The sequence below is a fragment of the Sciurus carolinensis genome, chromosome 6, assembly GCF_902686445.1.
Source record: "Sciurus carolinensis chromosome 6, mSciCar1.2, whole genome shotgun sequence".
Taxonomy (NCBI): domain Eukaryota; kingdom Metazoa; phylum Chordata; class Mammalia; order Rodentia; family Sciuridae; genus Sciurus; species Sciurus carolinensis.
The window spans coordinates 134,848,908-134,872,007 of NC_062218.1; the positions used below are offsets into that span (position 1 = coordinate 134,848,908).

Below are 23,100 nucleotides of genomic sequence, written 5' to 3' on the forward strand. Positions count from 1 at the left end.
AATTTAGGGAGGAGGAGCAGAAGTTTGCCAAGTTTGATGGACAGTACTTCACAAACCTGGAATCTTTCACTTTGCTTGTCAGAATTTGTTCTATCTTCATTGTGGAGCATGATCCAGGGTATAGTAGTACAGGTTCCTCCATTCCTTGTGGTGGAAAAGGGGAGAGTGCTCTCAGAGGTTATGTATGTGAAAGTGCACAGATTTTTAGCAAAGGCACTAAGGATTAAAGATGGTCAAAGAACTGTACCTGCAGGACAAGTATGTTACTCACGTTTTGGACATGGCCACAGCCCTGGTCAGAGAACGTAAGTGGTGCTGTGGATCACTTCTGGACCCATGGAATTAATCAATAAGGTGCTCACCACTATCAGAATGGGAGTCTTTAAAGTGGTAGAGTGCCCAGATGAAGGAGAGGAAATGCTACTTTCAAATGCAAAAACAGAAATTCAAGGCTCCCTGCTTACCTATGAACATGGCATCAATACCTTTGGAAACATAAATGAAAACTGGGCAAGGACAAGGATGCAGCAATTCAGTTATTTTGGGAGTAGTTAATATACTCGAATGCAGTGTGGACATACGACTCCAGTCAAGGGAAAGAGAATTAGAGAATTTTCATTACTGGCTCTTATGTCACTTGAACACTGGGAAATGGCAAGTCACAGTAGAGGTGGCTGGGAATCCCCACCAACCACTGTGGTTGGGATGATCACACTTGAAGTTGGGCAAACTCCTGACTGTAGTGCACAAAACAGCTGAGGGACGATGGCTGCACAAGTAAAGCCTCCATTAACAGAGGGTTAGAGTCAAGCTGAGGCCTGGAGGAACTGGAACTCAAGAATTTTGACCAAACTTTGCCCCTCTGATTGAGATCCTGAGTTCTGAAAGTTGGATTTGGGTACACTATCCAGAATTATGGATATGAATTCTGTTACTGATTCACAGTTGATTCTGCGATTCCAATCGACTAATTCAGTTGATTCTGATTCACACTGTGTATGAGCTCAGATTAGCTACTTTCCCAGGGTGGTATTAAGAAGTGACATGATTCCTCAACAGTTAGGAGTTAAGCAGAAGAAGGTCATACCTTTCAGATGAATTGGCCCAGAAGGAGAATACCAGTAAGAAGCTAGTGGACAGATAAACCTGGGAAATCTGACAAAAGACAGTTTGAAGTTGAAGATGTGAAGCATAATTTAAATGATTCCTAGGCATGGATGACTGCACTTTCTTTACACTGGGTGACAGGAGTATGGGCAAAGAGAGAACAAAGAATTCCATTAAAGGTGGCAACTCTCTTATACATGAGACGATAGTAGAATGAAATGCTTATGGGTCATTTTCTTACTTTTTTGATATTTTACTTCTGAACCTTAATTTTTACAATTTCATAATTCTCTTAACAAACTATAAATTTGAAAAAACTATTTTTATGTTGTTAACAAAGTTCCATTTTGGTTCTGATTCTTGATAATTCAGACTAATAAAATATACTGCTATTAATTTGAGGCAGTACTAAGCAATGGAGGGGTGTTTGCAATTCTTATAGTCTCATGATATTGTGATGCTTGACTCTTGATAAATACAATGACTATCCTGATTTAAGACTTCATGCTTGTTCTCTAGAATGTGTTATCTTATATTCAATAGTTAATCTATTTAGTCATAAACTGCATTCACGTCACTTTTCTCCAATATGATGTCTCTGATGTTGAATGAGATTTGCTGTCTGGTTGAAAGCCTTCCCACATTTATTACATTTATAGGGTTTCTCTCCTGTGTGAATTCTCTGATGTTGTGTAAGGTGAGTGCTTCGGATAAAGGCCTTCCCACAGACTTTACATTTGTAAGGCTTTTCCCTTGTGTGAATTCGCTTATGTTGGGTAAGGGCTGAATGGTCACTGAAGGCTTTCTCACATATGTTACACATGTAAGGTTTTTCCCCAGTGTGAATTCTCTGATGCTGGGCTAAGGCTGATTGGTCCCTGAAGGCTTTCTCACACAAGCCACATCTGTAAGGTTTCTCTCCAGTATGAATTTTCCGATGTCGTGCAAAGGATGAATTATCCCTGAAAGCTTTCCCACATTCACTACATTTATAAGGTTTCTCGCCAGTGTGAATTCTTTGATGTTCAGTAAGGGAAGAGTTCACCCTAAAGGCCTTTCCACATTCATTACATTCGAAGGGCTTCTCCCCAGTATGAATTCGCTGATGCTGAAGAAAACTTGTACTCTGATTAAAGGCTTTCCCACATTCATTACATTTATAGGGTTTCTCACCACTATGAATATTCTGGTGTTTGGTAAGATGTGCCCTGCACACAAAGGCTTTTTCACAAATGTTACATTTGAAAGGTTTCTCTCCAGTATGTATTCTGTGATGGTGGGAAAGATGTATGTTCCGGATAAAAGCTTTTCCACATAAATTGCATTCAAAAGGTTTCTCTCCAGTATGGATTTTCTGATGGTAAGTAAGTGAGGAGCTCACTGAGAAGGCCTTGCCACATTCCTTACACTCATATGGCTTTTCACCAGTGTGAATTCTTTGGTGATGGATGAGGTGTGTACTCTGGTGAAAGGCTTCCCACATTCTCTGCATTCATATCTTTTCTCTTTAATATGCATTTTCTGATTCGTGTTAAGCTTTTCACTATGAATTTTCTGATGCTTGTTAAGGGTAGAACTCTTAGAGAAAACTTTCCCACACTTACTACATTCAAAGGCTTTTTTGCTTGGCTGAAGTTCCTGTTCTTGAACAAGAGAGGGGCTTAAGGTGCAGCCCTTCCCAGATTCACTGCATTCCTGTTCACGAAACCCAGATGGAGAGTTCTGTCGAGTGAGAACTACTTGCTGCAAACTGATCTGACCTTCCTGGCACTGCCATTCCAACAGGTTACCATATTTCCAGTGACTATCTCTGGTGAATCTTTCCTTTATTGTCCATTGACCTAATTCTTCTTTAGAAATATCTGCCTCGAGAGTAGTTTTCTTACTTATAGGCATCATCGTCCAGTCTGAAAGACATTAAAAATAAAAATGTCTGTTTTACCTGAGTTCCTCAAGATGGCATGAGATTATGAACCTGTTAATAATACTTAACAAAGAGGTTGTGGTTATGAAGTTTTCTTGAGAAATGACAATAAGAAAGGAAAGAAAAAGAGAGGTGACCACTGGACTATGGTAGGGTTCATCAATACTGTCTGAGGCAGGGGAGCTTGGGCTCCTTCCTGATCTCAGAGGTCATGGGCCTGGGGTGAGTCCAGAGTACAATACTTGTTTTCTTTGTGATCAGAGAAAAATTACCTGACTGTAAGCCTCAAAAAATCTAATACAGGGCCAGGGCTCTGACTCAGTGGTGGAGTGCTTGCCTAGCACGTGTGAGACACTGGGTTTGATTCTCAGCAACACATGCAAAAATAAATAAATAAAGATACTGTGTCCATCTACAACCAAAAATACTTTTAAAAAAAATCTAATATAGACCAGTCTATTCTAACATATAAGAAAAAAAAAAGTATCTTGTCTATTCTAGTGCTATGGTCTTTAAGATAAACCAGATTTGGTCTTAGGAAACCACTGAAACTAGACATCAACACTTGGTAGGCAAAAACATCAAGAGCAATTATAATACCGTCACATTTTACAGACTCATTTGAGTATACAGATGGACAATAAAAAGCTAAGTTGCTCTTCAGGGTATGTGAAACATTTTATCTACTAAGACCTCCTACTGCCCATGAGGAAGCAATGTCTAACCCATATGATAATGTGACATACACAAGAGGAAAATCTACCATGGGGATGGATGTTCAAGAACAGAAAATTAAGAACAAAGCAGGATATCTGCAAGGCTTTAGCCAGTATGTCTCAGAAGGAGAGGCTATGAATCTGGGGAAAGTATTCATTAGAAAAGGGGCTCTACTACAGGAATAGCAGCTATGGTCCCATGAATTGTCTAACAAAATAACTCTTTTCTTCTGACCAAAAAAAAAAAAAAATCTCATGTTACAACCTTCCACTTGGTTTCATGGATATCTTGTTATTGACAGAGTTCTGGATTGTGTGTTATTTTTCCATGTTTGTGAATATCCACCTTTTAACTTAAGTCTGTTTAGGACTTTGTACTAAGAAACGTAATGCTAAGGACAACATACTAATACAGATGATGCAAAGACTCCTGGAAAATTCTATCCAGAGCAAGCCTTTCTCAGCACCTCTTTTCCAACTCCAGGAAATCTTTACAAAGAAGTACAATTATATAATAGTACTTTAAAAAACCTTTAATTATCCGGAAAAGAAAGATGAACAGTCAGATAACAATGGTATCTTCAGGGGATTAGTTCTAGGATTCTCCACAGATACTAATCCCTATAGATACCAGAGAATGACTACATTGTCATTTAACTTTATTCTTGTTGTAACCAAGGATATATTATTCTGAGTGTGAAATGTTAGCCTTACAATATACCTAAAAGCCTACCAGAGAAGAAATTGTTTGAGGAAAAAAAAACTACTAGGTTTTGGGAATCACCTTCCTGTATTTTCCTTCTCTCCCATATCTTAGACTATCAAATGTGCTTTGGGTGATATGCCTTCAGGTAGATATTTTTTTTTAATTCATATTTTCTAGTTGTTTTTTACAGAAATTTAGTATTTCGAGGTTTGGCAATATAGTCAGACCTCTGCATTTGCAGGTTCCATATTTGTGGATTCAATCAACCATGGATTGTACACTATATAGTTAAGCTTATAATAATGATTGCTTCTGTGCTGAACAGGTATAGAATTTTTTCTTGCATTGTTCCCTAAACAACAGAGTAAAACAACCATTTCCATAGCATTTACATTGTATTAGGTAGTGTAAGTAATCCAGAGATGATTTAAAGTATACGAGAGGTTGCTTTTATATAACCTATGCACATTTTATCTAAGTAACTGAATGAATAATTTGATGAATCCTTAAGCTTTCCAGGGTAAAAGATGAAAGTTTAATGGAAATTCAGAATTTTCTATAGTCTTTTGATATTGTGGACCCCAAAAACTATACTTTGGGACCATCCAAAGAGGAAGGCTCACAGTAAATAAGTGAAGTCCTTCTAGAAGTAAGGGAAAACAAGAGACTGAAAAAGCTCTATAAACACTGGGACTCAACCTCCAGCTGTTAGAGTGCCTCAAGATTAAGAGTTTGTTTACCCTCTAAAGGCCTACTAGAGGAGAAGGCAAATCTTCTCTGGAAGAAACAATATCCAGAACACCTATATTCCTTCTCACCTAATGTCAGAGATTCAATTTAAAAATACCAGCAGTAACCAGAAATTGAATGAGAAGAAAACAACAGATAAAAGAAAAAGGAACTTAGAGCTCAAATACCAGAGTTAACAGATATGGACTTAAAAGTAACTGTGATTAATACGTTTGAGAAAACAAGAAAGATAAAAAATTATAACAAATAATTGGAACAAAAGAATCAAATGGAAATCCTAGAACTGATAAAGAATTGAAATTATGAGCACAATAGCTAAATTTAACACTAAAACTGCATAAGCAGAAAATATCTATATGCTAGGGTTCAAGTATGTCCCCTACAAGGTTAGGTATTAGAGATTTAACTCCCAAATTCATACATTGATGTTATCTGGAGGTAGGGCCTTTGAGAGAGTTAGGATCAGATGAGGTTATGTTGGTGGGGCCCCCACAGAAGCAGTACTTATCTTTATAAGAGATGAGGAAGAGACCTGGGCTAGCACGCTTTGCTCTGTCTGTTTGTGTAATGCCCTTCATGGAGTTATGATGCAGCATGAGGCCCTCACCAGATGCTCAGCAGATACCAGTGCCATGCTCTCAGACTTCCCAGCCTCCAGAACCACGAGCCAAATAAACCTTTATTCTTCATCAGTCACCCAACAGAAAACAGACAAGCATACTGGCAAAAGATGCAGAAAAAAATTAAGAAGAGACAGATCAGACATGGTCAAATGATTGAATATATGTATGACTGGAGTTGTGTAATGAGAGGAGGTAAAGAATGGAGAGCAAAATGTTATTTGAAAAAAGAAAGACTGCAAAATGAAATTTGAGTATTCTATTGTGGTAACACAAATCAGACAGACTAAGATAGCCTCTAAATTAAGCAATACATTTCTAAGCAACTTTATATCAAAGAAGAAATCATGGCAATAATTAGAAAATATTTTGAACTAAATGATGATAAAATGAGAATTGGAACTTATGAAACACAGGTAAAGTCATATGTGGTAGGAAATATACATATACACTGATTATCAATCTCAAAAATGTTTGGAAGATAACAAACCCAAAAAAGATGAAAAGAAATAAAGAAAACAAATTAATTAAAAACTTGATAGACCTCCAGCAAAACAAATCAAGACATGACATATTACCAATATTAAGAATGTTAAGGGGCTGGGATTGTGGCTCAGTGGTAGAGTGCTTGCCTAGCCTGTGTGAGGCACTGGGTTCAATTCTCAGCACCACATAAAATTAAATAAAGGGTCATCAACAACTACTAAAAATATTTTTTAAAAAAGAATGTTAGGGTGACACTGGGATATACTTCACAGAGATTTACAAGAAAATAAGAACACAGTAAAAAAACTTCATGGTAATACATTTGATGGTTTAGATAAAAGACTTAAACTCCTAGAAAAACATAATATAATAAAACAGACACACAAAAAACCAAAATCTAAATGATCTCATATCTAATAAATACATAGAATCTTCATTTTAAAACTTTTTCACCAAGAAATTTCTAGGCAGAGATAGTTTCACAAGTGAGTTCTTCCAAATTTAATGAATGAAGAAATAACATCAGTCTTACACAGGTCTTCCAGAAAACTGAAAGAATAGTATCACCAATTGGTTTTATAAATGATAAATTCACAGAGTATTCTCTTTTATGAACACAGACGCAAAATTCCTAAATAAAATACTAGCAAAAGAAATATGGTGACATAAAAAGAAAATATATCTCAAATAGATGGAAATTTGATGTTGTTTTTGTATTTTAACCACTCAATGTAATTCATATTAACAGAATAAAGGAGAAAAAGCACACCATTATTTTAATAGATGCTGAAAAGACCTCTGACTCAATTCAATACCCAGTCATGATAAAAATTCATAGCAAAGTAGGAGTAGAACAGGTTTCTTAATTTGATTAAGAGTACTTACAAAAAAAACTATATTAAACAACAGTTCATCATAAAATATTAAAAATATTCTCGAGGCTAGGACTGTAGTTCAGTTTGTAGAGTGCTTGCCTTGCATGCACAAGGCCCTGGGTTCAATTCCCCAGCATCACACACACAAAAAAAGATATTCTCAAGACTGAGAGGAAATAAGCACTTCTGCTTTCATTATTTCACTCAACATTGTACTAGACATCTAACAAATTCAAGGTTAAAAAGAAAGAAGAAAAGATTAGGAAGGAAGAAATAAAAATGTTATTTATCTGATGACATGATTGTGTTCATATAAAAACACAATACAAAATACTTCATGGACAAGGGAATACAAAAACCAATAGTATATCTATATACCAGCTACACATAATTGGAAAATGAAACTTTCAAAAGATATTTACAAATATATCAAACACAACAAACACTTCTTATCAAAATCTCAGCAGGAATTTTGCAGAAGATGAATAGCCAATTCTAAAATTCTAAGAGCAAAGAAAAGAACAAAACTGGAAAACTAACATCAGTAAATACAAGACTCCTTATAATGCTACAGTAATTAAAACAGGGTACACTAGCACAAGATTAGACAGAAGAAATGAAACAAGACAGTCCAGAAATAACTTGTACACAAATAGACCAAAGGAACAGATCGTAGAATCCACGCTTGCAGCTGCACAAGCATGACATGAACTTGCAGTCAACTTATATCTGACAGAGGGGACAGTGCAGTACAACGGGGAAATGGTCTTTTTAGTAAATGATCCTGGGTTAACTGGATGCCCATCTAGAAAACAGTGAAAGATAAACTTCCATGTGGATTGGAGACCCAAATATGAAAGACAATATAATACAGCTGCTATGGGATAACAAGTCTTCATGGCTTTAAGAGGTCTTAAGTAGGACACAAGCATTAACCATAGAAGGAAAAAGAATCCTAATAAATTGAACTACCTTAAAAATTCAAAACTTCTGTTTATCAGATGATGCCACTATTCACAGTGAGAAGCAATATTTACAATACATATAAATGACAGGAGACTCAAAACCTGAATGTACAACCCTATAAATCAATAAGAAAAAATCAGACAGCTGAATAGAAAAAGGGGAAAGACTTATAGATACTCTACAAAAGAGGATATCTAAATGTTTAATAGAAATAAAAGATGATCATAAATTTAAATGAAGGCATAAACTTAAATACTCCAGCATCCTCTAGGATAGTGAAACATTTTTTTTTAAATGACAATACTAAGTGTATCAGAGGACATGGAACTCACAGATCCTGCTGGTTGGAATATAAAATGGCATAAGGATTTTGGAAATCTATCTGGCTAGGTCTACCAGGGCTTGCAGTTGCACAAGCATGACATTTCTATCTATATACTCCAGGAAAATGTACACTCAACACTCTAAAACCTGTACAAGAAATGTTCACAGTAGTACTATTCATAATAGCTCCAAGGCAGAAATAAGCCCAATGTCAAACAATAGCACAATGTACAAATAGGGATATGATTATGTCAAAATGTTATACAGTGAGGGGCTGAGGTTGTGGCTCAGTGGTAGCACGCTCGCCTAGCATGTGTGAGGTGCTGGGTTCAATCCTCGGCACCACATAAAAATAAAGGTATTGTTTCTACCTACAACTAAAAAATTTACAACTAAGAGTCATACATGAATAAAACAAAGGTTCGTCAACAACTAAAAAAATTTAAAAACAGCAATAACAAAAGTTATACAGTGAGAAGAGAATGAATCAACAACTGTCATTGTATGTGACAACATGGATAAGTATCAGCATTGTGGCGGGCGATACACGGGGCCCAGGGTTACGCCACATGCATCCAAAGATGGCGACTGGCAGAGAGCCAAATGGCGTGCTGAAAGTGCTTTGAGAAAAACAGGAAGCGTTTACCATTGGCTGTATGATAATTAGTTCAGCCGCCTAGCGCGTGGACAGATAAATCTTACATGTATGCTTGAGCTCCCGATCGCTTGACCTTTAATAGTATTGGATGGACATATCTGGTTACAATTGCATATGCATGAGACTGCTTATATATTGAGGGTATTATCTGAATAAAGCGGAAGCTGCTTCATGAACTTCTGAGGTGTACGTGTCGTTTGTCCCGCTGGTCGGCGGCAAGCGACACAGCATACTGTTGAAATAAAGATGTCAAACACAGAAGAGAAAATGCCATGTAATATCATTTACATGGTTTAAAAACAGGCAAAACAAATCTATGGTCAAGGTAGTTGTTACCTTCGGGATAAAAGAAACAGAAGGGACTGGGGGTTATTGGGATACTGGTAATGTTCTATTTTTTATATGAGTTTTTACATGATTTTATGATTTATATAATTTCATATGATTATACAGATTTATGTATGTAATACAAAGCTGCTCCCCGGTCCTTTCTGTTGCATCACAACCTAGTTTGTCAGTCTGAAAGCTGTTCCCACGCCCTTTCCGCTGCAGCCATTTTCCCCGCCTCCCAACTACTTGTCAGTCTGTGAACATCCTAGCTAGCTATTAGTTCATCAGTCAGCTTGCAAGTATCCTCCATTATTGGTCCCCTGTTAGCCCGGTGGAATTCAACTGCTTAAGGGTAGCTATCCTGCCATCTTTTCTCTTGCTTTTCTCTCTCCTACTCACTTGCTTTCTCTCTCCTCCTCACTTTTCCACTCTCTCTAGCACATGCCCTTTCTCTTTTCCTCTCATTTTCTCTCTTACCCTGCAGGAAGACACTCTGTTTGCTTAATAAACTCCCTTATGTGATTTCCCATGTCTGGCGTGGTTTTTGTGAGTTTTCTTACAATGTGTTTATGCTAAAATTTGTTGAGTTGTACACTTATGATTTGTATACTTTTCTGTATTACTTCAATGAAGGTTTACTTAAAAATGAGGGAGCTGGGAGTGGTGGTGCACACCTGTAATTCCGGTGGGCTTGGGAGGCTGAAGCAGGAGGATTGCGAATTCAAAGCTAGTTTCAGCAATGGCAAGGTGCTAAGCAACTCAGTGAGACCCTGTCTCTAAATAAAATACAAAATAGGGCTGGGGATGTGGCTCAGTGATTGAATGGCCCTGAGTTCAATCCCCCCCCAAAAAAGTGGGAGTTGGCTTCTAAAAATAATCAATGAAAGCACCCACTTACTAGCTTTCTTTTCTATCAACTACGGCATACTTAAGTCTGCCTATTAAAGCACTTTCTTGATTGTGATAATAAAAACAGCTATCCTGACTTTTTAAATGTTTTATATTAATCAATACATCTTGGTTTTACTACACTGAAGACTAACTGAGGAGTGAGAAGACTAGACCCACTGAAACGAACATGACTGCAGCATGACAGAGCAGGCCCAAGAGTTAACATTCACTGGGGTCCAGGTCACTGCAGATGGGCAGATTAAGGAGCCCCTAGATGTATTGGTCCGCATTAAAAAAATAAAATAAAATAAAAAAGTAGCAGTTTTAAAATATACAGCTCTAGGGTTTGAACTGAGGCATGCAAGCAGTATGCTCTAAGCCTAAAATGTAGTCAAGAAGTCAAAAGCAGGGAGGGACCAAAGTCCAACCCACTTTGCTCACCTAAGTTCCAAGCCATCAAGTGCATCTGGAAGTGGTGAGGGGGAAGTGGATAAAACCAGGAGAATTGATTTAAAGTCATTTGGGGCGATCCAAGATGGCGGCCTAGAGGGAGACTGCACCCCCAGTCGCTCCAGAACCCAGGAGTTAAGAAGGGGAGGCATTGAGAGACTCGGACTGAAATAGAGCCACGGGTGAGTCTGCCCACTGGGTAAAGCTCGGTCCGGGTGGCAGGCCCAGATAGAGGTGGCTTATCGGAGCCGGGCAGGGCAGCTAGAGTCATCCACAGGCAGCCCTGCGCACTCCGGCGGTGGGCCCCGCCCACACAGCCAGCTTCTCCAGGTTCTCGGAACGGAACTGGCCCGCTAGTGAGAGCCTTTCTGACCAGAACAAGCTCCGAGTCCCGGAGCCACTGCAGTGCAGCATACTCCGGCAACGAACCAGCGGAGAGCCTCGATCCGCAAGCATTCTCTGGGATCAGGGCAGGGCAGCCAGAGACCTCTTCAGGCGGCTCTGCCCACTCTGGCTGCAGGCTCTCTTCACGGGGCGATCCAAGATGGTGGCCTAGAGGGAGACTGCACCCCCAGTCGCTCCAGAACCCAGGAGTTAAGAAGGGGAGGCATTGAGAGACTCGGACTGAAATAGAGCCACGGGTGAGTCTGCCCACTGGGTAAAGCTCAGCCCGGGTGGCAGGCCCAGATAGAGGTGGCTTATTGGAGCCGGGCAGGGCAGCTAGAGTCTTCCCAAGGTAGCCTTCCACACTCCGGCAGTGGGCTCCTCCCACACGGCCAGCTGCACGGTGCAGGCCCACAGTGAGAGCATTTCTGCACAGAGCCAGTTCCAAACCATGGAACCAGTAGGGGGCTAGGGGCAGTTTTCTTCGGATGAGCTGCTTTATCAGATTCCTCCAAGACATCAGGCTACTGAAGGCTGGGAGGTGATACACTGGAAATCTACCGGGACACTATAAGCCAATAGCGGAAAACTGCAATATCTCAGGGTCCCACTGACAACTGACCAATATGAGAAAACAAGGGAAGAAAATGTCCCAAACAAACCTAGATACTACATCAATAAAACCCAATGACAGCACAGCGGAAGAAATGTCAGAAAGGGAGTTCAGAATGTACGTAATTAAAACGATCAGGGAAGCTAATGAGGAGATGAAAGAGCAAATGCAGGCATTGAAGGGGGAGATGAAAGAGCAAATGCAGGCATTAAATGATCGCACCAATCAACAGTTAAAAGACCAAATACGGGAAGCAAGAGATCATTTCAATAAAGAGTTAGAGATACTGAAAAAAAAACAAACAAACAGAAATCCTTGAAATGAAGGAAACAATAAACCAAGTTAAAAACTCCATAGAAAGCATAACCAATAGGATAGAACACCTGGAAGACAGAACCTCAGACATTGAAGACAAAATATTTAATCTTGAAAACAAAGTTGACCAAAAGGAGAAGATGGTAAGAAATCATGAACAAAAGCTACAAGAATTATGGGATATCATGAAAAGGCCAAATTTAAGAATTATTGGGATTGAGGAAGGCTTAGAGAAACAAACCAAAGGAATGAACAATCTATTCAATGAAATAATAACAGAAAATTTCCCAAATCTGAAGAATGAAATGGAAAATCAAGTCCAAGAGGCTTATAGAACTCCAAACATACAAAATTACAACAGACCCACACCAAGGCACATTATTATGAAAATGCCTAACATACAAAATAAAGACAGAATTTTAAAGGCCGCGAGAGAAAAGAATCAAATTACATTCAGAGGGAAACCAATAAGAATATCAGCAGATTTTTCAATCCAGAACCTAAAAGCTAGAAGGGCCTGGAACAACATATACCAAGCCCTGAAAGAAAACGGATGCCAACCAAGAATCTTATACCCAGCAAAACTTACCTTCAAATTTGACGATGAAATAAGATCCTTCCATGATAAATAAAAGCTAAAGGAATTTACAAAAAGAAAGCCAGCATTACAGAACATTCTCAGCAAAATATTCCATGAGGAAGAGATGAAAAACAACGATGCAAATCAGCAACAGGAGGCGCTAGCCTAAAGGAATAGCCAAATAAAGGAGAAACCAAATCATGTCAAAAACAAATATGAGTCAATTGACTGGGAATACAAATCATATCACAATAATAACCCTGAATGTTAATGGCCTGAATTCATCAATCAAAAGACACAGACTGGCAGATTGGATTAAAAAGAAAAATCCAACAATATGCTGCCTGCAAGAGACTCATCTCATAGAAAGAGACACCCATAGACTAAAGGTGAAAGGATGGGGAAAAACATACCATGCACACGGACACAGCAAAAAAGCTGGAGTATCCATCCTCATCTCAGATAATGTGGACTTCAAACCAAAACTAGTCAGAAGGGATAAAGAAGGACATTACATGCTGCTTAAGGGAAGCATAAATCAGCAAGACATAACAATCATAAATATCTATGCCCCGAACATTGGCTCATCCACGTACGTCAAACAAATCCTTCTCAATTACAGAAATCAAATAGACCACAACACAGTAATACTAGGCGATTTTAACACACCTCTCTCACCACTGGATAGATCGTCCAAACAAAAATTGAATAAAGAAACTATAGATCTCAACAACACAATCAGCAATTTAGACTTAACGGACATATATAGAATATACCATCCAACAAAGAACGAATACACTTTCTTCTCAGCAGCACATGGATCCTTCTCTAAAATAGACCATATTTTATGCCACAAAGCTACTGTTAGCAAATACAAGAAGATAGAGATACTACCTTGTACTCTATCAGATCATAATGGATTGAAATTAGAAATAAATGACAGAATAAAAAACAGAAACTTCTCCAATACCTGGAGACTAAATAATACACTATTATATGATGAATGGATAACAGAAGACATCAGGAGGGAAATAAAAAAATTCTTAGAAGTAAACGAGAACAAAGACACATCATATCAAAATCTCTGGGACACTATGAAAGCAGTACTTAGAGGAAGATTTATTTCATGGGGTGCATTCAAAAAAAGAAGTAGAAATCAACAAATAAACGACTTAACACTACAGCTCAAAGCACTAGAAAAAGAAGAGCAGACCAATACCAAAAGTAGTAGAAGACAGGAAATAGTTAAAATCAGAGCCGAAATCAACGAAATTGAAACAAAAGAAACAATCGGAAAAATTAACAAAATAAATAGTTGGTTCTTTGAAAAAATAAATAAAATTGATAAACCCTTAGCCACACTAACAAAGAGAAAGAGGGAGAAAACTCAAATTACTAAAATTCGGAATGAACAAGGAAACATCACAACAGACACGAGTGAAATACAAAACATAATTAGAAGCTATTTCGAAAATCTATACTCCAACAAAACAGAAAACCTCGAAGACATCAACAAATTTCTAGAGACATATGAACTACCTAAACTGAACGAGGAGGACATACACAACTTAAATAAACCAATTTCAAGCAATGAAATAGAAGAGGTCATCAAAAGCCTACCAACAAAGAAAAGTCCAGGACCAGATGGGTTCTCAGCTGAGTTCTACAAAACCTTTAAAGAAGAGCTCATTCCAATACTCCTCAAACTATTCCATGAAATAGAAGAGGAGAGAACCCTACCAAACTCGTTCTATGAAGCCAATATCACCCTGATACCTAAACCAGACAGAGACACATCGAGGACAGAAAATTTCAGACCAATATCCTTAATGAACATCGATGCAAAAATTCTCAACGAAATTTTAGCAAATCACATACAAATATATATTAAAAAGATAGTGCACCACGATCAAGTGGGTTTTATCCCAGGGATGCAAGGTTGGTTCAACATTCGGAAATCAATAAATGTCATTCACCATATCAACAGACTTAAAGTTAAGAATCACATGATTATTTCAATAGATGCAGAAAAAGCATTCGATAAAATACAGCATCCCTTCATGCTCAAAACACTAGAAAAAATTGGGGTAGTGGGAACATTCCTTAACATTATAAAGGCAATCTACGCTAAGCCCATGGCTAATATCATTCTAAATGGTGAAAAACTGAAAGCGTTCCCCCTAAAAACTGGAACAAGGCAGGGATGCCCTCTTTCACCGCTTCTATTCAACATCGTCCTTGAGACTCTAGCCAGAGCAATCAGACAAACGAAAGAAATTAAAGGGATACGAATAGGAAAAGAAGAACTCAAACTATCCCTGTTCGCTGATGACATGATTATATATTTAGAGGAACCTGGAAATTTCACCAGAAAACTTTTAGAACTCATAAGTGAATTCAGTAAAGTAGCAGGTTACAAGATCAATGCTCATAAATCCAATGCATTTTTATACATAAGTGATGAATCTTCAGAAAGAGAAATTAGGAAAACTACCCCATTCACAATAGCATCGAAAAAAATAAAATACTTGGGAATCAATCTCACAAAAGAGGTGAAAGACCTCTACAATGAGAACTACAGAATACTAAAGAAAGAAATTAAAGAAAACCTTAGAAGATGGAAAGATCTCCCATGTTCCTGGATAGGCAGAATTAATATCGTCAAAATGGCTATACTACCTAAAGTGCTATACAGATTCAATGCAATTCCAATTAAAATCCCAATGATGTACCTTGCAGAAATAGAGCAAGCAATTATGAAATTCATCTGGAAGAATAAAAAACCTAGAATAGCTAAAGCAATCCTTAGTAGCAAGAGCGAAGCAGGGGGTATTGCAATACCAGATCTTCAACTCTACTACAAAGAAATAGTAACAAAAACGGCATGGTATTGGTACCAAAATAGACAGGTAGATCAATGGTACAGAATAGAGGACATGGACACAAACCCAAATAAATACAATTTTCTCATACTAGACAAAGGTTCCAACAATATGCAATGGAGAAAGATAGCCTCTTCAACAAATGGTGCTGGGAAAACTGGAAAACCATATGCAATAGAATGAAATTAAACCCCTATCTCTCACCCTACACAAAACTCAACTCAAAATGGATCAAGGACCTCGGAATCAGACCAGAGACCCTGCATCTTATAGAAGAAAAAGTAGGTCCAAATCTTCAACTTGTTGGCTTAGGATCAGACTTCCTTAACAGGACTCCCATAGCACAAGAAATAAAAGCAAGAATCAACAACTGGGATAGATTCAAACTTAAAAGCTTTCTCTCAGCAAAGGAAACTATCAGAAATGTGAAGAGAGAGCCTACAGAGTGGGAGAATATCTTTGCCAACCATACCTCAGATAGAGCGCTAATTTCCAGAATCTATAAAGAACTCAAAAAACTCTACACGAAGAATACAAATAATCCAATCAACAAATGGGCTAAGGAAATGAACAGACACTTCACAGAAGAAGATGTACAAGTAATCAACAGATATATGAAAAAATGTTCAACATCCCTAGTAATAAGGGAAATGCAAATCAAAACTACCCTAAGATTTCATCTCACCCCAATTAGAATGGCGATTATCAAGAATACAAGCAACAATAGGTGTTGGCGAGGATGTGGTGAAAAAGGAACACTCATACATTGCTGGTGGGGTTGCAAATTAGTGCAGCCACTCTGGAAAGCAGTGTGGAGATTCCTCAGAAAGCTTGGAATGGAAACACCATTTGACCCAGCTATCCCACTCCTTGGCCTATACCCAAAGGACTTAAAATCAGCATACTACAGAGATACAGCCACATCAATGTTCATTGCTGCTCAATTCACCATAGCCAGATTGTGGAACCAACTTAGATGCCCTTCAGTTGATGAATGGATAAAGAAACTGTGGCATATTTATACAATGGAATATTACTCCGCAATGAAGAATGATAAAATTATGGCATTTGTAGGCAAATGGTCGAAATTGGAGAATATCATGCTAAGTGAGATAAGCCAATCTCAAAAAACTAAAGGACGAATGATCTCGCTGATAAGCGGATGAGGACATATAATGGGGGGGTGGGAGGGGCTAGCATTAGGTTTAGGGTTAGGTTTAGAGTTGGGCTAAGGAGAGCGGTAAGAATGAAGGAAAGAAGGACTGTGTAGAGGGAAAAGAGGGGTGGGAGGGGTGGGGGCGAGGGGAAAAATAAAATAAACATCATTACCCTATGTAAACGTAAAAAAAAAAAAAAATAAATAAATAAATAAATAAATAAATAAATAAAGTCATTTGGAAAGTCTTTGGTCCCCCAAATCTACCTCCTAACTCAGAGGACCTGGGGAATTTCCTTCACTCAACCTAGCAAAAGACCCTACGACTTTTCTCCTGGAAGAAAGTAAAACAAAACTGAATTAGATTGAAGATCCCAGGGCAGTTGGCCAGAAGAGCTGTGTTGATAACAGAAGCTCCTTGTACCATGCAGTCTCTGTAAAGGACTTTAGACCTCCCGCTGTTGGGTAGGCAACCACTAGGTGGCTAAGAAAAGCCTCTAATAAGAAAGATACCAAAATAAACAGAAAATCAGGGAAAACACGGCCTATGATGGGAAAAGAGAATGTTTTTGAAAACCAGTATCTTTAAAGGTAAGTTTTTTGTGTTTGTTTGTTTTCCATTGCTGGGAATTGAAGACAAGGCTTCGCACGTGCTAAACACGCATTCTGCCACCAAACTACACCCCCAGCCTTTAGAGGGAAGACATGTTAACTAAAGCATGAGTAAGAGCTTATTTTAAAAAGCAATACTCACAGAAACAAGGGTTCTGGAAATTAAACATGATTGCAGAATTTAAAAACTCAATATACAATGCCTGCTGAAAATCAAAAGCAGAAGAAAACAAAATCCAATAACCTTGTTTATAGGCAATGGACAAATAGCAGGGAAGGACAGTGATGGAGAAAAGGTAAACAAGACCTTTGGATGCCTCCTGTTTAATCCCTGGAGGCCGATTCCAGGTCATAACACAGGGCCAAAAGACCCCAGGGGTCTCAATGTATTCAAGTGACAGAGATCTATGGACCGCCAAACAGAAAGAAGCTGTAGAAACTAAATTGCAGTTTTAAGCTGTCCCATAACTCTTCTGTTCCTGGTCCAGAAGTTTTTGCTGGTTATACCGAACATTTAATGAAGAGACAACATCAATTCTATACAAAATTTCTCAGAAAACAGAAGGGGAAACTTCCCAACTCATTTTTTGAGGTTAACATTACTCTGACATCAGAAACAAAGATATTACAAGGCAAAGAAAACTAATGTCTCTTGTGACTAGTGATACAAAAATCTTTAACAAAATGTTAATAAATTAAATCTGTAAATATTCAAAAGGACAATAAATCAACACTGTTAGGTTTATCCTAGGAATGCAAATTTGATTTGATATTTAAAAATCATTTAACTAATTCATTAATTCAACCCCAGCATCATCTTAAGAACTCAGAAAATCATTGGAAAAGTAGCATGCATTTATGATACAGTTATCATCAAACTTGGAGTGTGTATAAACTTATTCAACCTGATAAAGGGTGTCTACAAAAAATACCCAGGTAACATTATATTCAATGGTGAAGGGCTGAAGGCTTTCCCCCTAAGATGGGGAACTAGGCTAGGATCCCCCCCTCATGGCGGTCACTTGACACTGTGCTGAAGGTCCTAACCAGTGCAGTAACAAAACAACTGGGTCTCATGTACATAATGTAACAATTACCTTAAAAACAATTTTCAGTTTAAAGTTAAATATGCACTTAATACACTACCAACAATCCTTTTCCAAAATATATACTCTATTAGAAAACATAGAAAACATAACTAATGTTCATAGTGGCATTAGCCCCAAACTGCAAACAATTCAAATGCTCATTAATGATGAATGAACAAATTGTGGTTTATCTGTACATTGGGATTATGCTGTGTGAAACAAGGATGAATCTCAAAGATTTTATGCTATGTGAAAGAAGTCAGACATGGAAGAGTACATACTGTATAATTCTATTTATATGAAATCCTGAAAAAGGCAAGTCATAGGGAAATAAAGATCAGTGGTTGTCAGGGGCTGGGGCAGGAAGGAAGAGCAGGAAATGCGGTAAGAAGAAACTTCCTGAAATCAAGAAAATGTTATTTTTCTTATGAGGTGATAGCCACAGAATTGTATAAATTTATCAAAATGGATCAAATTTCACACTTAAATTTGCTGAATTTTATTACATTATCAATTATGCTTTAATGAAGCTGACAAAAATTGTTTTTAAAACTTCAGTAAAGGTTAGAAAATAAAATTAAGGAAAGTTGTAAAAAAGTAGAGCCAAGAAAGCTTAATGCTTGGAGAGAAATTTTCATCAAGAGAAAATTAGGAGGTGGGGCAAATCTCATTCTGAGACGCCTGCTGAAGACTGGAAGCTCATTGTCAGGTACCTCTCATACATGAGGCTACTGAAGACTGGGAGGTTCAAATACTATATGACTGTTATAGTGTAGATTTTATTTTTCTCCTTATTGAAAAATTTTAAGTTTTTATTTCTTTACTTTTCTCACTCTCTTTTCCTTTTTTTTACCTGTTCCCTCAGAGTCTCTTTCTCCCTTTTCCCATATTAACAACTGACTTCTTTTGATTATACTCTCACTCTTTCTATGATCTAGACTTCCATATATTCTTCTCTTATCCTGTTAACAGTTACATCCTACACCCCTCCGCATCCTCTTTGTCCTCCATTAGAAACTGCAGACCTTATTGCAAATCTGTTTGTTATACTGAAGATAATAATTGAACTCATTCTGTTTATTATGACAATATTGTTAACATACTCATTGTTTGGTTCGGGTTGCATACTGTCTGAACTGGGCACTGCTAATATTGATCTCCCCCTTAAAGAAACGGTTTTGGAAATCTATAGGGTCACTATAAGCCTATGGGGGGAAGCTGCAATACCCCAGATCTGTACCGTTAGAGGGGAAGATACATGAACAACATGAAAAAAAAAAAAAAAAAGGGAAGAAAATGATCCAAAAAAACCTCAATTCTATATTAATAGAATCCAGTGACAGTATGATAGAAGAAATGTCAGAAAAGAACTTCAGATTATACATGATTAAGATGATTCGTGAAGCAAAGGATGAGTTAAGAGAGCACATGCAGGCAATGAATGATAATACCAATAAATAGTTGAAAGAGCAGCTGCAGAAAGCAAAAGATCATTACAACAAAGAGATAGAGATTCTCAAAAAAACAAACCAAAAAAACCCAAAAAAACCAGAAATCCTTGAAATGAAGGAAATAATAAACCAAATAAAAAACTCAATGGAAACCATCACCAACAGACTAGACCACTTGGAAGACAGAACCTCAGACAATGAAGACAAAATATTTAATCTTGAAAATAAAGTTGCTCAAACAGAGAAGATGGTAAGAAATCATGAACAGAATCTCCAAGAACTATGGGACACCATGAAAAGACCAAATTTAAGAATTATCGGGATTGAGGAAGGCACAGAGATACAAACCAAAGGAATGAACAACCTATTCAATGAAATAATGTCAGAAAATTTCCCAAGCCTGAAGAATGAAGTGGAAAATCAAATACAAGAGGCTTACAGAATACCAAATGCACAAAATCACAACAGATACACACCAAGGCACATTATAAAGAAAATGCCTAACATACAAAATAAAGACAGGATTTTGAAGGCTGCAAGAGAAAAGCATCAGATTACGTATAGGGGAAACCAATAGGGATATCAGCAGATTTCTCAACCCAGACTCTAAAAGCTATAAGGGCCTGGAACAACATATTTCAAGCTCTGAAAGAACATGGTTGCCAACCAAGAATCCTGTACCCAGCAAAACTGAACTTCAGAGTTGAAGATGAAATAAAATCCTTCCACGATAAAAAAAAGTCAAAAGAATTTACAATAGAAAGCCTGCGCTACAGAATATTCTCAACAAAATATTCCATGAGGAGGAAATGAAAAACAACAATGTAGGTCAGCAAAGGGAGGAACTACCTTAGAGAAAAATCACTCAAAGGAAAAACCAAGCCAACTTAAAAACCAAAAATAAGCCAAATGACTGGGAATACAAATCATATCTCAATAATAACCCTGAATATTAATGGCCTAAACTCCTCAATCAAAAGACAATAGACTGGCAGAATGGATTAAAAAGAAACATCCAACAATATGCTACCTTCAAAAGACTCATCTCAAAGAAAAAGACATCCACAGACTAAAGGTGAAAGGATGGGAAAAAACCTACCATGCACATGGACTCAGTAAAAAAGCAGGGGTTTCCATCCTTATTTCAGATAAAGGGGACTTCAAGCCAAAGTTAGTCAGAAGGGATAAAGAAGGACATTTCATACTGCTTAAGGGAACCATAAATCAGGAAGACATAACGATAGTAAATATTTATGCCCCAAACAACAGTGCATCCATGTACACCAAACAAATCCTTCTCAATTCCAGGAATCAAATAGATCACAACACAATAATTCTGGGTGACTTTAATACACCGCTGTCACCACTGGATAGAGCTTCCAAACAAACAAACAAACAAACAAAAACAAAGAAACCATAGAACTCAATAACATAATCAATAATTTAGACTTAACAGACATATGTAGAATATTCCATACATCTATGAGCAAATTCACTTTCCTCTCAGCAGCACATGGAACCTTCTCAAAAATAGACCATATGTTATGCCACAAAGCAGCCCTTAGGAAATGCAAAAAAATAAAATGCCTTGTGTTCTATCAGATCATAATGGAATGATATTAGAAATCAATGACAAAAAAAACCCAAAAATTACTCCAACACCTGGAGACTAAATAATATGCTATTGAATGAAGCATGGATAACAGAAAACATCAGGGAGGAGATAAAAAAAATTCTTAGAGGTAAATGAGAATGACGAGACAACATATCAAAATCTCTGGGACGATATGAAAGCAGTACTAAGAGGAAAATTCATTGCATGGAGGGCATTCAAGAAAAGAATAAAAAGTCAACAACTAAATGACATAACATTACAGCTCAAAGCCCTAGAAAAAGAAGAACAGAGCAACACCAAAAGTAGTAGAAGACAGGAAATAATTAAAATCAGAGCTGAAATCAATGAAATTGAAACAAAAGAAACAATTCAAAAAATTGACAAAACAGAAAGTTGGTTCTTTGAAAAAGTAAACAAAATAGACAAACCCTTAGCCACACTAACGAAGAGAAGAAGAGAGAAAACTCAAATTACTAAAATTCGTGATGAAAAAGGAAATATCACAACAGACACCACTGAAATACATAACATAATGAGAAGCTACTTTGCGAATCTATATTACAACAAAATAGAAAATAGTGAAGACATCAACAAATTTCTAGAGACATATGCTCCTCCCAAACTGAACCAGGAGGACATATACAATTTAAACAGATCAATATCAAGCAATGAAATAGAAGAAGCCATTAAAAATCTACCATCCAAGAAAAGCCCAGGACCAGATGGATTCTCAGCCGAGTTCTACAAGACCTTCAAAGAAGAATTCATTCCAATACTTCTCAAAGTATTCCAGGAAATAGAAAAGGAGGGAACCCTACCAAACTCATTCTATGAACCTAATATCACCCTCATACCCAAATCAGGCAAAGACACATCAAGGAAAGAAAATTTAAGATCAATATCCTTGATGAATACAGACACAAAGATCCTTAACAAAATCCTGGCAAACCATATCCAAAAACATATTAAGAAGACAGCACACCATGATCAAGTGGGGTTCATCCTGGGAATGCAAGGTTGGTTCAACATCTGTAAATCAATAAATGTAATCCATCATGTCAATAGACTTAAGGATAAGAATTATATGGTTATTACAATTGATGCAGAAAAAGCGTTTGACATAATATAACACCCCTTCATGCTCAAACCACTAGAAAAAATAGGGATAGTAGGAACATACCTGAACATTTTAAAGGCTATTTATGCTAAGCCCACGGCCATCATTCTTAAAGAAGAAAAACTGAAAGCATTCCCTTTAAAAACTGGAACATGACAGGGATGCCTTTTTTCAGTACTTCTATTCATCATCGTCCTTGAAATACTAGCCAGAGCAATTAGACAGACTAAAGAAATTAAAGGTATACGAACACGAAAAGAGGAACTCAACTGTTACTATTTGCTGATGACATGATTGATTCTCTACAGGATCCAAAAAACTCCTCCAGAAAACTTCTAGACCTCATAAATGAATTCAGCAAAATAGTAGGTTATAAAATCAACACGCATAAATCTAAAGCATTTTTATACATAGGTGATGAAACATCTGAAAGGGAAATGAGGAAAACAACACCATTCACAATAGCCTCAAAAAAAAAAAAAAA

At 37.3% G+C, this 23,100-nt stretch overlaps 1 protein-coding gene across 1 annotated transcript in view; it reads right to left on the bottom strand.

Annotated features, from left to right (window-relative positions):
• Znf454 (zinc finger protein 454) overlaps positions 1-23,100 on the bottom strand; it is a 35,486-nt gene continuing 12,386 nt past the window's right edge. Inside the window, 2 exon segments of the mRNA XM_047555031.1 lie at positions 1-2,580; positions 2,583-3,014. Of these exon segments, the coding sequence (XP_047410987.1) occupies positions 1,682-2,580; positions 2,583-3,014 (1,331 nt within the window). The 3' untranslated portion in view covers positions 1-1,681.